The 11,900-nt window shown below is 38.6% G+C and overlaps 1 protein-coding gene across 2 annotated transcripts; it reads left to right on the top strand.

The window, feature by feature from the left end:
• The first annotated feature begins 4,776 nt into the window (after positions 1-4,776).
• On the top strand, positions 4,777-9,308 carry LOC5521875. Of its 2 annotated transcripts, none has more exons than XM_032367335.2 (5): positions 4,777-5,078; positions 6,359-6,474; positions 7,351-7,480; positions 7,981-8,063; positions 9,171-9,308. In XM_032367335.2, exons 1-5 carry the CDS (start codon positions 4,814-4,816, stop codon positions 9,213-9,215), a joined length of 639 nt encoding a protein of 212 aa, XP_032223226.2. In that variant the 5' UTR covers positions 4,777-4,813; the 3' UTR covers positions 9,216-9,308. The 2 variants fall into 2 exon arrangements, with proteins under 2 accessions (XP_032223226.2, XP_032223225.2); XM_032367334.2 differs by having other exon boundaries at positions 4,779-5,078; positions 7,978-8,063.
• Positions 9,309-11,900: the final 2,592 nt, after the last annotated feature.

Below are 11,900 nucleotides of genomic sequence, written 5' to 3' on the forward strand. Positions count from 1 at the left end.
ATAGTCGCCCTACAAAATTTACCAAATTCTTTTATTATAAAGGTAGATGTCAGCGACTTCGGCTACGTGATCGTGTAAAGGATGGATAAGAATGAAAAAATGGACCCCTGCTATCAATCGGAACCCTGTAGATGTTGCAACAAAAATAGCATTGGACGCGCTAAAGTGTATAAAGCCAAATCAATACAAAATCGGGATCTGTTATATTTTTCGTTTGTCGTTCATAAAAGGCATACGCGAGTAATTATCTTCGTCTTTTTCAGAGTTTTGATATCGTCGCTTTAGAAAGAAGCACTTTTTTCTGGTGCCGAGAGGTGCTTGACAGATCTGTTGGTCAACTGCTTAGCAATGTAGGACAATGCTGATGATGTCTGCACGAGACTAACAAAGAATGAAATAGTGAGATTGGTGCAGAGAATTCCTTGTTAGGGATGGGTTGCCAAACGCGGCCTGCCCTGTCCCGCAATCGCTCACATTTGGAACTAGATGTGTACTGCCATAAATGAATATATTTGGCACAAAAGGAGTATTTTTTCGACTAAATTCTAAATTTTGGCCAAGAAAAAAACATATATGAGACAGTTTAAGTATGTCAAAACAAATGGATTAATCACATAACAGAAAATCCATAATAGCTAAAGTTTGTACAAACCGTTAGTCTTAGCAACTAATTAATCTAGTCGAAGCAATTTTTTGGGAACAAAGAGATTCCTTATTTATAATGTGCTGTAATGGAAATGCACAGCTAGCGGTGACCAAAGCCAGATTAAAGCAATACTAACCGATAAACACTAACCATTCATAGCGGGAGCTTACTACAGGAGCTCATCTAACGCTCAGACACATCTCACTGTATATGCCGAACTGAGCAGCTTCCCTGGCTAAGTTGAGAACAAAACTATCTGTTAAATCTTCAGTGTTGTTTGACCATGGCGGTTCTCTATTTCAAGGGGCGTTTTATATCTCCAAGATTCTTGCTATGCTGATAGGTAAAAAATATCTGTTGTGTTGAGTAGACGAATTTCCAGATGAGCTTTCTTGCCGAGACTAACAGGCACTGCTTCGGCTAAGTATCTTGATAATGTCTCCTCTGGTAATGCGGGGAATTCACTCGTAGATTCTTAAATATATGTATAATAACAGTCACTAAGTCCAGTTGAACTAGTTGAAAGACCCTTACATTTCTAGAATTTTTAACCCATTAAGGAGGGCATTCTCTTGCTTCTCACTACTTTTCACGTTTTTTGATATAATCAATAAACCACTTACAAACGCATTCTAACCAACATCTTAGAGATCAGTTATTCCTATTTGATGATTAGCCGCATCAATGTGCGTATCAAAAAAATATGTGTGAAAAAATTATATGTGTAGAATTGTTCTTTCACAGAAACCTAGCAGTGCTTGCGGGCGTTGTCTCTTTCTGGCGTGATTTGTTCGCGATGTGCTCACCAAAGAAAAAGCCGCTGAATTTTTACAGAAATAAAAGTTTTACAGAAATAAAAAACTGTCATGTTTATCATGATCACTATAAGTTTTACATGAAAACGTCTACATCATTGGATTTAAGGATGTCAAAAAGGGTAAAAATTGAACAAATGGCTTAAATTGTTTGATGTACATTTGCGCGCATTAACTTGGCTGCGCTGTAAGAGACGTACTTGATGTTAGAAGTTTTTGGCGAATCCGCGTTTATTTTTTCTGTTTACGTGTCTGGGCACTACATTAAAATCAAGCATCACGAGCGTTTTCACTTGTAGTTACTTGTAAGTATCACTTTTCCATACCCTTAACCTTTTCATTCCGTTAAGGTACTTCATCGGCCTAGCACTGGAAAGTACAACAATCATAGGAGTGGACACTGGAGAGATGCTTGCTTTTCAGGGTGGTTAACGATTTAGTTTTCGTGGTCAGCGCGGGGGGGACCAGTCAACACATATTATCCCCAAAGGATAGGGTTAAGATTTGATGGTCTACTGTTTTACTCCATTCTGCAGCTTGATGAATGCGCCAAAATGCGCCTACTTCTACTACAATCATATTCACGTTGTAATTGATGCGATAAAGTGATTGCCGTTCGACTTTATTCTTTTTATCTAGGTCTATTGAATAAAGCACTCCCTCAGACTAGGAGAAAATAGCTTTTTAATGCTTTTAATCTGCTTCTAGATTTTTCTGAGAATTCTGTGCACTTGGTGAGACCATTGTACGCTCCTAATTAATACTAAGTAAAAAAAACATACATTTCTATAGGCTTTTTCAATAGAGAAATTTTATAAAGTATCAAACTTCTATCCTTTTTTCGCAAAAAACTTTTTAAATTCATAAAAAAATTAATAGGTCAGTGATGGATCGACATTTTTAATACCGTTTTCAGCTGTTTAGTTTCTTTACGTTTAAGCAGGTCAATGGCCGGGCGGTGCGGATGTGTGCTTTGAGCGCGTGGTTCAAGTATCGCCAACAAGTTTACAATCCGCAAGTTCCGTTCCGTGCAACGTTTCACAGAGTGATGCCCAGTGATTCAAGCAGGATAATGTCTGAGACCTTCCAAAGCTTGCATAATAGCACAAGAGAACGGCAACTCTTTCCGTACTCTGACTTTTAGACCCATTCTTACATTTTCTCTTGAGCGAAATAGGACCATAATAATTGCATTGGCAAGTTCTTTTGTGCTGTAAAAAAGCATGACGAGCCATCGAGTGAAGTATGATCAGAGTGCCCTGATCTCATTACGCTCGTGTCAGCAACAAATGTAAACAAGATTATTGAATACGAGAGATACATGCATGGGAAAATACTCACATTTGTTTTATGCGCAATGTCTTTCCTTCTCCTCTTCTCAAAGTGTAACAAGTAAGACTAATTTTGTTTCCCTTGTTGTTAGTAATTCTACCCTTTTGTAAATACGCGCGGTTCTGAAGACTAAATAGCGTATCACTCTTCCCCACGCCACTCACTGGGTCTGTAATCCTACGACGCTTGTATGGATAGGGCACAGGCTTGACACGCTTTTAATCTGACCTTTTTCATGCCACACAGCAACTCTCTCCCCAGGGGACCCCCTTTAATACTTAGGTGCCCATCCTTGCTTGCACATTCTCGAAAAAAGGCTGGAGTTGCTAGAATCGTTGTTCATGATTCACTTCACAAGCTTACGGTGCAATTTGTGATATTCTTTATCTCAAGTTATTTGTCGATGAAAGAATGAAAATCATGATAGAAGGGCGTGTTTTTTGTGGCACGCGCCGACCAGTGCCGGTCGTTGATGATAATTTTCGTTAAAAGATCGCCGATAGGAAAGTTCAAATTTCTTAACAGACAACAAACGCCACTTAACTGGAATATTTTCAAGAGTGAAGGATGTACGTTTGTCAAAGCTTCGAAAGTCTTCAGTGACAAAATAGCTCTGGTGAGAAGCTTTATAGACGAAAATTTAAAATCCTAAGAATTGGAGTTGTGGAAGATTCACGAAAGAGTATTATCAAAATCACTCACAAGAGCTTCAAGGACAAAAGAACTAAAATAGACAAAAAGCTCGGGAATGCTCTGCTGTTTAGTGAATTTTCCAGAATTCTCTGGTATTTTAGATAAATGGAACAGCGGAAACAGCTATCTGTTATTTGGAAATTGATTCAGTGTGGAAGATGTGGAAATCACGGTATCCCTTTTTTGGCCTTGACTCTTTTTTCGATCAACGTTTTAACAATACATTGTGCAATTCTTTAATACAAACATTTTTCACAATGTACATACTACAGAATTCTCCTTATTTCTGCCTTGCTTGCAAAATTCATTATAGTAATTAAGGATAAGCTGATAAAATCAATATATAAACGCCACTGTGTTTACGTGGTCTCAGTGGAAAGAACGACGGGTACAAAAAAAGGCAAGGGGGAAAGGGAAACGTGATCCTCTCTCCCTCATATTTTTGCGCGCTCAAACGCTAGCTATGTTCTTTGTTGAACACCTACCGCTCTCATCCTACACGGATCAACTTCAGAGTACATGCAACAAAGAGTTTAGTCGTATACCACTTGAGACCGGGTAACAATTTCCCAAGGGCATAGAGGGAAATGCGCCCACGACTACTTCTCTTATGTCAGCGATGATCACTCATGGGATCACAGGCTTCCCAACACTTATGCAAGAACTGAACAAAAGGGAATGATTACACAGGGTAGCAAAACCGTGCCAAGAACCAGTACACACTCAGAGCCGGATCTAGCTTTTCGCTAAAGGGGGGTTTGGCTCAGTGACAAATGGTTTTCTGGCATCCGGCAGCCCAAGGGGGGGGGGGGGGTTAAACCACCTAAAACCTCTCCCTAGATCCGCTACTGACACTGTAGTCAAGTGTAGGCTCTACGTGCGCGCTAGCGAGGATACCCACAGCGCGATTATGTGAGGATTTAATTGCGTGAGCAAATGGAATCCACGTCCGTAGACACCATTTCCTGAGTCTATATAGATGGAATGTCTTCTTTGGTCTCTACCGTATGTGATCATCAGGCTCGACGCTTGCAAGAACACTATGCTGTGCGAAGCTCCTAAATATTTTATCTGAAAACGGCCATGTATAAACAGCGAGAACAATTAAAAAAAAAGGATTCAGTTAGCATCACAAGTTTATCCATGGCCAAGGCTCCCTTTAGAATACCAGCCCACATTTTCCTTTTTATTTACTGGCTCATTCTATAGAAATCGAGGTATGAACTCTTTGTGGATGAATATTCTGAATTACTCTCTGTTCCTCGCTGCTGTTACTACCACAGGCATACCATAACCTGGGAGACTGGAACCGATTTTTGAATCCAATATGGCGGATGAGAAAACAAAAATTTCGCCAGCAAAATTACAAGATAGTTTTCAGCCTGAATTAGTGAGTGCCCTTCGGGAAGTCGTAGAGGGATCTAGTTGGCAACTTATTGGTCGGGTTTCTGACTTCTCCGGTACACAGTGCACTGTTTTGTACCCCGATGACCCGTCACACGAAAACGTAGCAGTGTTCTTCGTTGGCAAAAATGGCGTGTGTGAAGGGGAGAGGAGTTTATTTGCGATAGACACAATATGCCCGCACGAAGGTGAGAATAGTAATAAACATGCCGAAAAAGGTTTTAAAATTGTTTGTCTTCATAGGAAATTGCGACAAAGTAAGTTGATTAATTATATTTTATACACAACTTGTCGTATGCAACTTGCCTGTGCCACGCTTGTTCTCGTAGAGTGAAAATCAATTCCACGGATCAGCTATGGCTCTCAGCTACGACATGAAAACATAGTAGGATTTTCAGATCCTTAGGCGATTGTAGCAGTATTTCCAATATGTTTTTTTTCTGATGTTATGAAGGGAAAAGTCATATTGTGAAATTCGTAGACATAAACATGTTAGGAAAAAATTGTGTTTTCTAAATCAGCCTTTTGTTGAATTAAGAAATCACATGACATTCGCCTTCTAACAAAGCTTCATCATAGAACTTCACACCGTATGTCATACTTGCCAACCTTGAAAGTTAAAAAAAACAGGGAGATTGTGCTTCAAATACTGTATAAGGAGTTTTCGATAAATTATCCCAGGCGATAACAGTTGATGTATAGGAAGTTTTGATTTTTTTGCCGGGAGATGAAGGCTTAAAACTGGGAGTCTGTGGAGCTGTGGAGCTCTGAGTACCAAGGAAAAGGGACATGTCTAAAATAAGGGAGCCCAATAAAGTGACCCACTCAAGTCCTCCTGCACTTGTAGAAATAATGGGATCTAAAACAACATTGAACAAATTCCAATAAGTTATGTACAGACTGAAATTACAGACTGGAATTTGACCCGGTAAAAAACAGAAGTCCCCCCCCCCTTGGGACAAAACTGCAATCAAATGCTCCTATCCCTCGGGATGCAAACTATAGGCAACTACCTGGCAACGACAACAAGTCATCTGAAATAAGCCAGTACACCTCAGCAAGTACATTTGTGCCAATAACTATAAAGATAACAGTTACTAAAAAATGAAAAAAAAAAATTATCTTCATCTGGCATTAGTTATTATTCATATTTGTGTCACAAATTTTCGCCATTCCACTGGCCACATGCTGATACAAATTGCTTGCTACAGAGAAAGTGTTAACCAGAAGGTGACATGATTTTTGCAAAATACATTTGTAATGTTATTCATTTGTCTCCAAGCCCCATGGTGGGGACATGTCTTTAAGTAAAAAAAAAACTGTCAATTCCCCCACCCCTTTGGGACAGATTCTTGTTCAAAAGTGCTCTAAACCCCCATATTAACCCCAAACTTCCCTGGGATCATGGGGTGGGGGTTTCAAATGACTAGCGCATTAATACCAAACCAGTATTCCTGTATACCACCAGGAGGCCCCCTGGAGCTTGGAGATATTGAGGACCTAGATGGATATCCTACTGTATTTTGTCCCTGGCATCATTATGACTTCAACCTCAAGACAGGAGAGTCTTCCACAGGTCTACAGGTAAGCAGAGAATATTTCTAATAACAGGATAGGATTTTCCTTTAAAACACTGTCAAGTTTTATCAGTGAATTAGCTAGGAATGGTCAAATTTTAGATCACTTGCATAAGAAAACTATGCCTGCCCCCCATCCCCCCTCCTCCTCCTTTGTTCAGGATTTAGCGGCTAAGGTATGCAAGCTTGTCATAGGGTTCAATTTTTTTTACCTTTGATTTAAAACTTTGTCTGCCATTTTGTTGGGGTTTGTTTAAGAGGTCAGCATTTAACCCATACTAAAGCCTGGTTTTCATATAGTGGTAACAGTCGTAAGGGTAATAAGAATCATCCACAAAAAATTCCTTGCGAACAGTTCTACAGTATCTCTATGACTGTTATGACCGGAAATTGGTGTGATACGACTGAACTTTTATAATGGAAACACTCTCAAGCAACAATACACAGGATGCTTGGTTGTTATTTCCAACTTGAAACAAGTGTGCGGAGTTTTATGGAAGAAGTACCAATGTGTTGAACACCCCTAGCGGCTCCCTTCCCTTGAAAATAGTCAGGACTCAAAATCTGTGTCCTCTTCGACCTTCTCTTTCTCTTTTTCGTACATATGAGTGTACATATAATACAACCAGTATAACCAAATGGAAACCAACAAACATTTGGGTCATATTGGTCGTATGCAAGTCGTGTTCTCACCTCGGGGGCAAACCCTAGACGACTGGTATGACCCCTACGGCTGTTACAGCTATATGGAAACCAGGCTTAAGGAACATTAATTTTTGTAAGCAGAAGGAAGTGTGATGGTTGTTGTGTTATAGACACATTGTTTCCATTCATGATGATGGATGATAAAATGTGGATGTACTGATATTCATTTATTTCACAGCAACAAACATATGAGGTACAAGTTGTAGGCAGTGAGGTTTATATCAACATAGATGTTGAACTCTCAAGAAAGCCAAATTCAGATCAGGCATCAGATGAAACAAATATAAGAAAGACTGAATTATCCCCTGGTAAATATTTACAAATTATTGCTCTGTACATATGGTTTTCTTTTGTTGGACATTGGTTCATTGTTCTCAGTCAATGCATGAGACTGCTGCTTGAGCTATAACTGGCTAGCAGTAGCCCATGTTTTATCTTGTCATTTAAAAAAAAGCAGGGATGCCAATGAGCACCTGGACACAAGGCTGTTAATAAACAACAAAAAAGACTGTAAAAACTGATTCAATTGCAAAGCCTTTGAGTGCTAAGAGGCACACAGTTCTCAACCTGTGTGCAAAATCACCATAAATTTAACCAAGAGCTAATGATCTTCCTATAGCATATAAAACTTGGACTTTTGCAGGCAAAGTTAAAGTTGGGTATTAAGGTCTTACCACTACCAACTTTGCTCAGATATTGCCTTGTCTTAAGCTTGAGCAATCCCCATTCTCCTCTAACAATGCCTTTAGACTTTAATGCTTTTAGTGTTATTGTTTTTTTAGTACATCACCTGCTCTTTTTTCAGTAGATGCCATTGCTCCAAGACCATCATCGGACACACTGTGTAACTGGGCTGTTACCATTTTGTGTACTCCAGATCCAGAAAAAAAGGTAAACAATGTTTTGTTCTTACCCTCTTCGCCTGTACTCTGTTCACCTCAATAATAGGGCATAATTCATTCTCCTGAAAAATGCATTGAGATAATGTTAAAAGCAGGGCTTCTGGAATTACGCAGAAAAAACCTCAAAATTACGCGGGATTCTTTGCTAAATTACGCGGAAAATAAATCATTATGCGCTAAATTACGCGAAATTTTGCAATACATTTTTATTTAAAAATCTTTACTGAATTACGCGCTAAATTACACGGAATATCAACTGTTACGTCCAAACTACAATATGTACCGAAGGAAAGCACAAAATAACTTGTTAATTTTTTGCGCGAAAATATCTTAGGCGAGCTTTCATTGGCTCCTAGCCACCAGCCAATTAAAAAAGGTATTTTATTATTAGTCCTAGGCCTTCGCGGTTTAGGAAAGAATGCCTAGACCTTTTTATTTGTTTTCGAAATTCGGTTCGAAATATCGCACTCTTACGAAGAATATCTCTCTTTTCTTACAAGAAATAGAGGTAAGAACCCTAAAAGAACACATCAGCTGTGCACTTAAATGTTTTGTCTTTCAACATTTAGCCAAATTATGCGGGATTACGCGGAAATTTGTGGATTACGCGGAGAAAGCCAAATTACGCGCTTCCACACAAGCTTGTAATTCCAGAAGCCCTGTAAAAGGTTTGGTATGCTAAGAGAGTAGTGGATGACTTTTGCATAGCTTTGTAGTGCCTGAGCTTCTCACCACTGGGTTCTGGGTTCGATTCCTGGTTCCGACGTGAGTTGAGTTGGTTGGATCTCGCCTTTGCTTCAAGGGTTTTTCTCTAGGTTTTCCAGTTTTCCTCCCTCCTTAAAACTGTGATCCGTGGTCAGACATGAGTTGTATGGCGGCTGCCTGAGGCGCCTTTACCATGCTTTCAACTTGACCACGGCTGAATCTGGGCTTTATAATTCAGCATCTAGCTGCAGTGAGGGTAATTAGCTACTCCAATTTATTCATTCGTTCATTCATTTATTTATGTATTTATTTATTTATATTTATTATTTTTAGGTTAGGCTTACTCTAGAGGTAGCTGATCGATGGATAACAGGTGACCTTTCTGATATAGGAGAATGCACACCACCTGACGAGCCGGTCCACACCAAAGACCTGAAGGTTGTTGCTGTTGGAAAAACCAGGAAGCTTGGAAAAGCTGGAAGTCTAGGATCCCGAGTCAGCCTTCTTCACTCATTGGCTAATATAGAACAATGGGCAATTGATCTATCCTGGGATATCATTGCCAGGTTTTCCAGATCATGTGTTGATGGGGAGAGACCTTTGCCCAAAGAATTCTTCACAGATTTTGTCAAGGTGGCTGCTGATGAGGCAAAGGTATAAACGATGGCAATGTTATCTGGTTTGTTTTGAATCTCACACATATTTAAGATATTGGAAACATTTGTTTGTTTTTTAGCATTATAAATTGTTGGCTGAACGCTTATTATCCCTGGGAAGCTTCTTCGGTTCTCAACCTGTGCATAATGGTATGTTGCCTTCTTCTCTGTATCATATTTCTTTTATCTGATCATAATCAATCCCTTTTCTTTTCTTTTTGCTTGCCTTGGTGAGTGACAATTGAATCTTGATTGAATGATTTCAAGTCCATCAACTGTAAAATATGTGGAAAATATTCTTGACTAGCAATTTCCTGCCAAACCCTGCACAGCAACACCTTGTTAAGACCTTGTATGGAAACAGATTTGTGCAAAATTACTTTTGCAGGATTATGGCAGTCTGCTCAAGAAACATCTCACAGTCTTCTCAGTAGATTAGCCATAGTACATATGGTACATGAAGCTCGGTAAGGCACATGGTTAAATGACAAGTGATTATGGAGGTATATACCTTCCTGCGCAGAGCTTTTTGTGTTGCTTGTTTCATTTGCTTGCAAGAATTTTGTGCAAATAACTATGAACCACACTGTTTAATAGTTGCTAGTGGTTGATCATTTCTTTTTCACAGACAGCATTCTTTTTCTCTATTTCAGAAGCTAAAAAAAATTAGACAATGCTAGTTGCCCTGTTTTTGAGTGCTAGTGATAACTACCCATGCCCTGATCATTTATCTGATGCTGCTATTGGTTGGATGTTCACAACAAAAAAAAGATCTAATTCTTAATTGCTGGTTATCTGATTGCAAAGGCTTGAATGTACACCCGAAAGCACACAACAACTTTTTAAGTGCTTGCGATAAATAAAGTAATCTTAATCCATAGCCTGATATTTTGTCACCTTTGTTATCTGATTGTTGTAGCTTGGATGTACACTCTAAAACACTCCTGGTTTTTAAGTGCTTGTGATAAATAAAGTGGTCTTAATCCATAGCCTGATAATTTTCATGTTGTCATCTGATTGTAGTGGCTTGGATGTACACCCTAAAACACACGCCCGCTTTTTAAGTGCTGGTGATAAAGAATCTGCTGATCTCTTGGAAGTTCTCTACACGGAAGAGATAACCCATGTAGCGACGGGTATTCAATGGTTCTCCTTTATCTGTGATTCAGTTTGCCCACCCTTAGTAAGTCTGTGGCATAAGTGATTATAATTTCCTAAGCAGTAGATAGAAATGAGACACAGAAGTTATGGAAATTGCTTGTGTCATAAAGGCATGTCACTCGCATTTTGAGTCGCACAGTCTAAAATTACTCACCCTCAGACCATAAGAATACTTAAAATTGTGTGACAGACCCACCCAAAATATTGTAAGTGGCTGAAATGTGAGAAAGAAGGATTGGGTTAGGCCTTAATTTTCATGTACTACCACTTTCTTCATTTCTGTTAGTTTAATTTCCAATTATTATTACAAGGCAGCACACTGTGCCTGTTATAGTGGCTCATTTAAAAGACCCATATAACATTTGTTAATCAGGCTGTAAAACTAGATAAAGTTGAATGTCTGTCTGTCTTTCCTTTTTTTTCCCTTTATTTCCAATAATTTTGTGACTGCTAAATATAGTAATCTTTATGCAAAATGATGTTTGATATTATTTTCAGGACAAGATAACAACCTTTCATGAGCTGGTTAGAAAGCACTTCAAGTAAGTTTTCTAATATCCCAGTGATTTTTTTTTTCTTTATACCATATGGAAAGTGTTACAAAGTACAAATTCTGTATTTGTAGTATTTGTCCAAGCTTAGCCTAATAATTTTCGTCCTAGCCCAGTAATTTATTGGCAAATCCTTTGCCACTAACCAGCTTATAAAATAAGACAGGTGATAGTTTTATGAATTTTGTGCCGTCAACTCTGATGGATTTCTTGAAGTCAAGGTCAAGACCATAATTATCCTTACCTTCTCAATCTTCTGAAAATGTTGTCTTTCTTTTTAAGGGGCTACCTTAAACCACCTTTTGATACATCAGGCAGAGAGCAAGCAGGCATGACTGAAGCAGTGAGTATCAAATATATCTTTTGAACATAAAAAATAACCCCTTTCCATATAGTGGTTGACATTATATATATTTGTCTTCAGATTCAAAATATAGTCTGACAACTAAATGCCTGGCAGAGAAAAAGCAAAGTCTTTTTATTTTCAGATCATTTTACATTCACAATACCTGGAAATATGCCAGCAACCTGATAGGGGTTATGTTTTAAATATACTTTAAAGGGGCAGTGTCATGGTAAGAGCTTTGCAATAGCTCTCTGGCTCAGACACAATGAATTTCAGTCAAATTCTAATATTGACTTATGAGCCTTTGGTACATGTGTGAGACTTACATTCAAAAGAAATGACCAAATACTGTCAATAAACATAGTTTTTTAAAAAAATATTGTTATTATTTTAACAAGGTATTGACA

This window comes from Nematostella vectensis, chromosome 10 (assembly GCF_932526225.1).
Source record: "Nematostella vectensis chromosome 10, jaNemVect1.1, whole genome shotgun sequence".
Classification (NCBI taxonomy): domain Eukaryota; kingdom Metazoa; phylum Cnidaria; class Anthozoa; order Actiniaria; family Edwardsiidae; genus Nematostella; species Nematostella vectensis.

Excerpts from the sequence above, each read along its gene's own strand:
- LOC5521875 (XM_032367334.2), top strand. The coding sequence starts at position 4,814 with ATGGCGGATGAGAAAACAAAAATTTCGCCAGCAAAATTACAAGATAGT. Across the intron at positions 7,481-7,977 it reads AAAGACTGAATTATCCCCTG|TAGATGCCATTGCTCCAAGA; the intron begins GTAAATATTTAC and ends CTCTTTTTTCAG. Across the intron at positions 8,064-9,170 it reads CTCCAGATCCAGAAAAAAAG|GAGAATGCACACCACCTGAC; the intron begins GTAAACAATGTT and ends TTTCTGATATAG.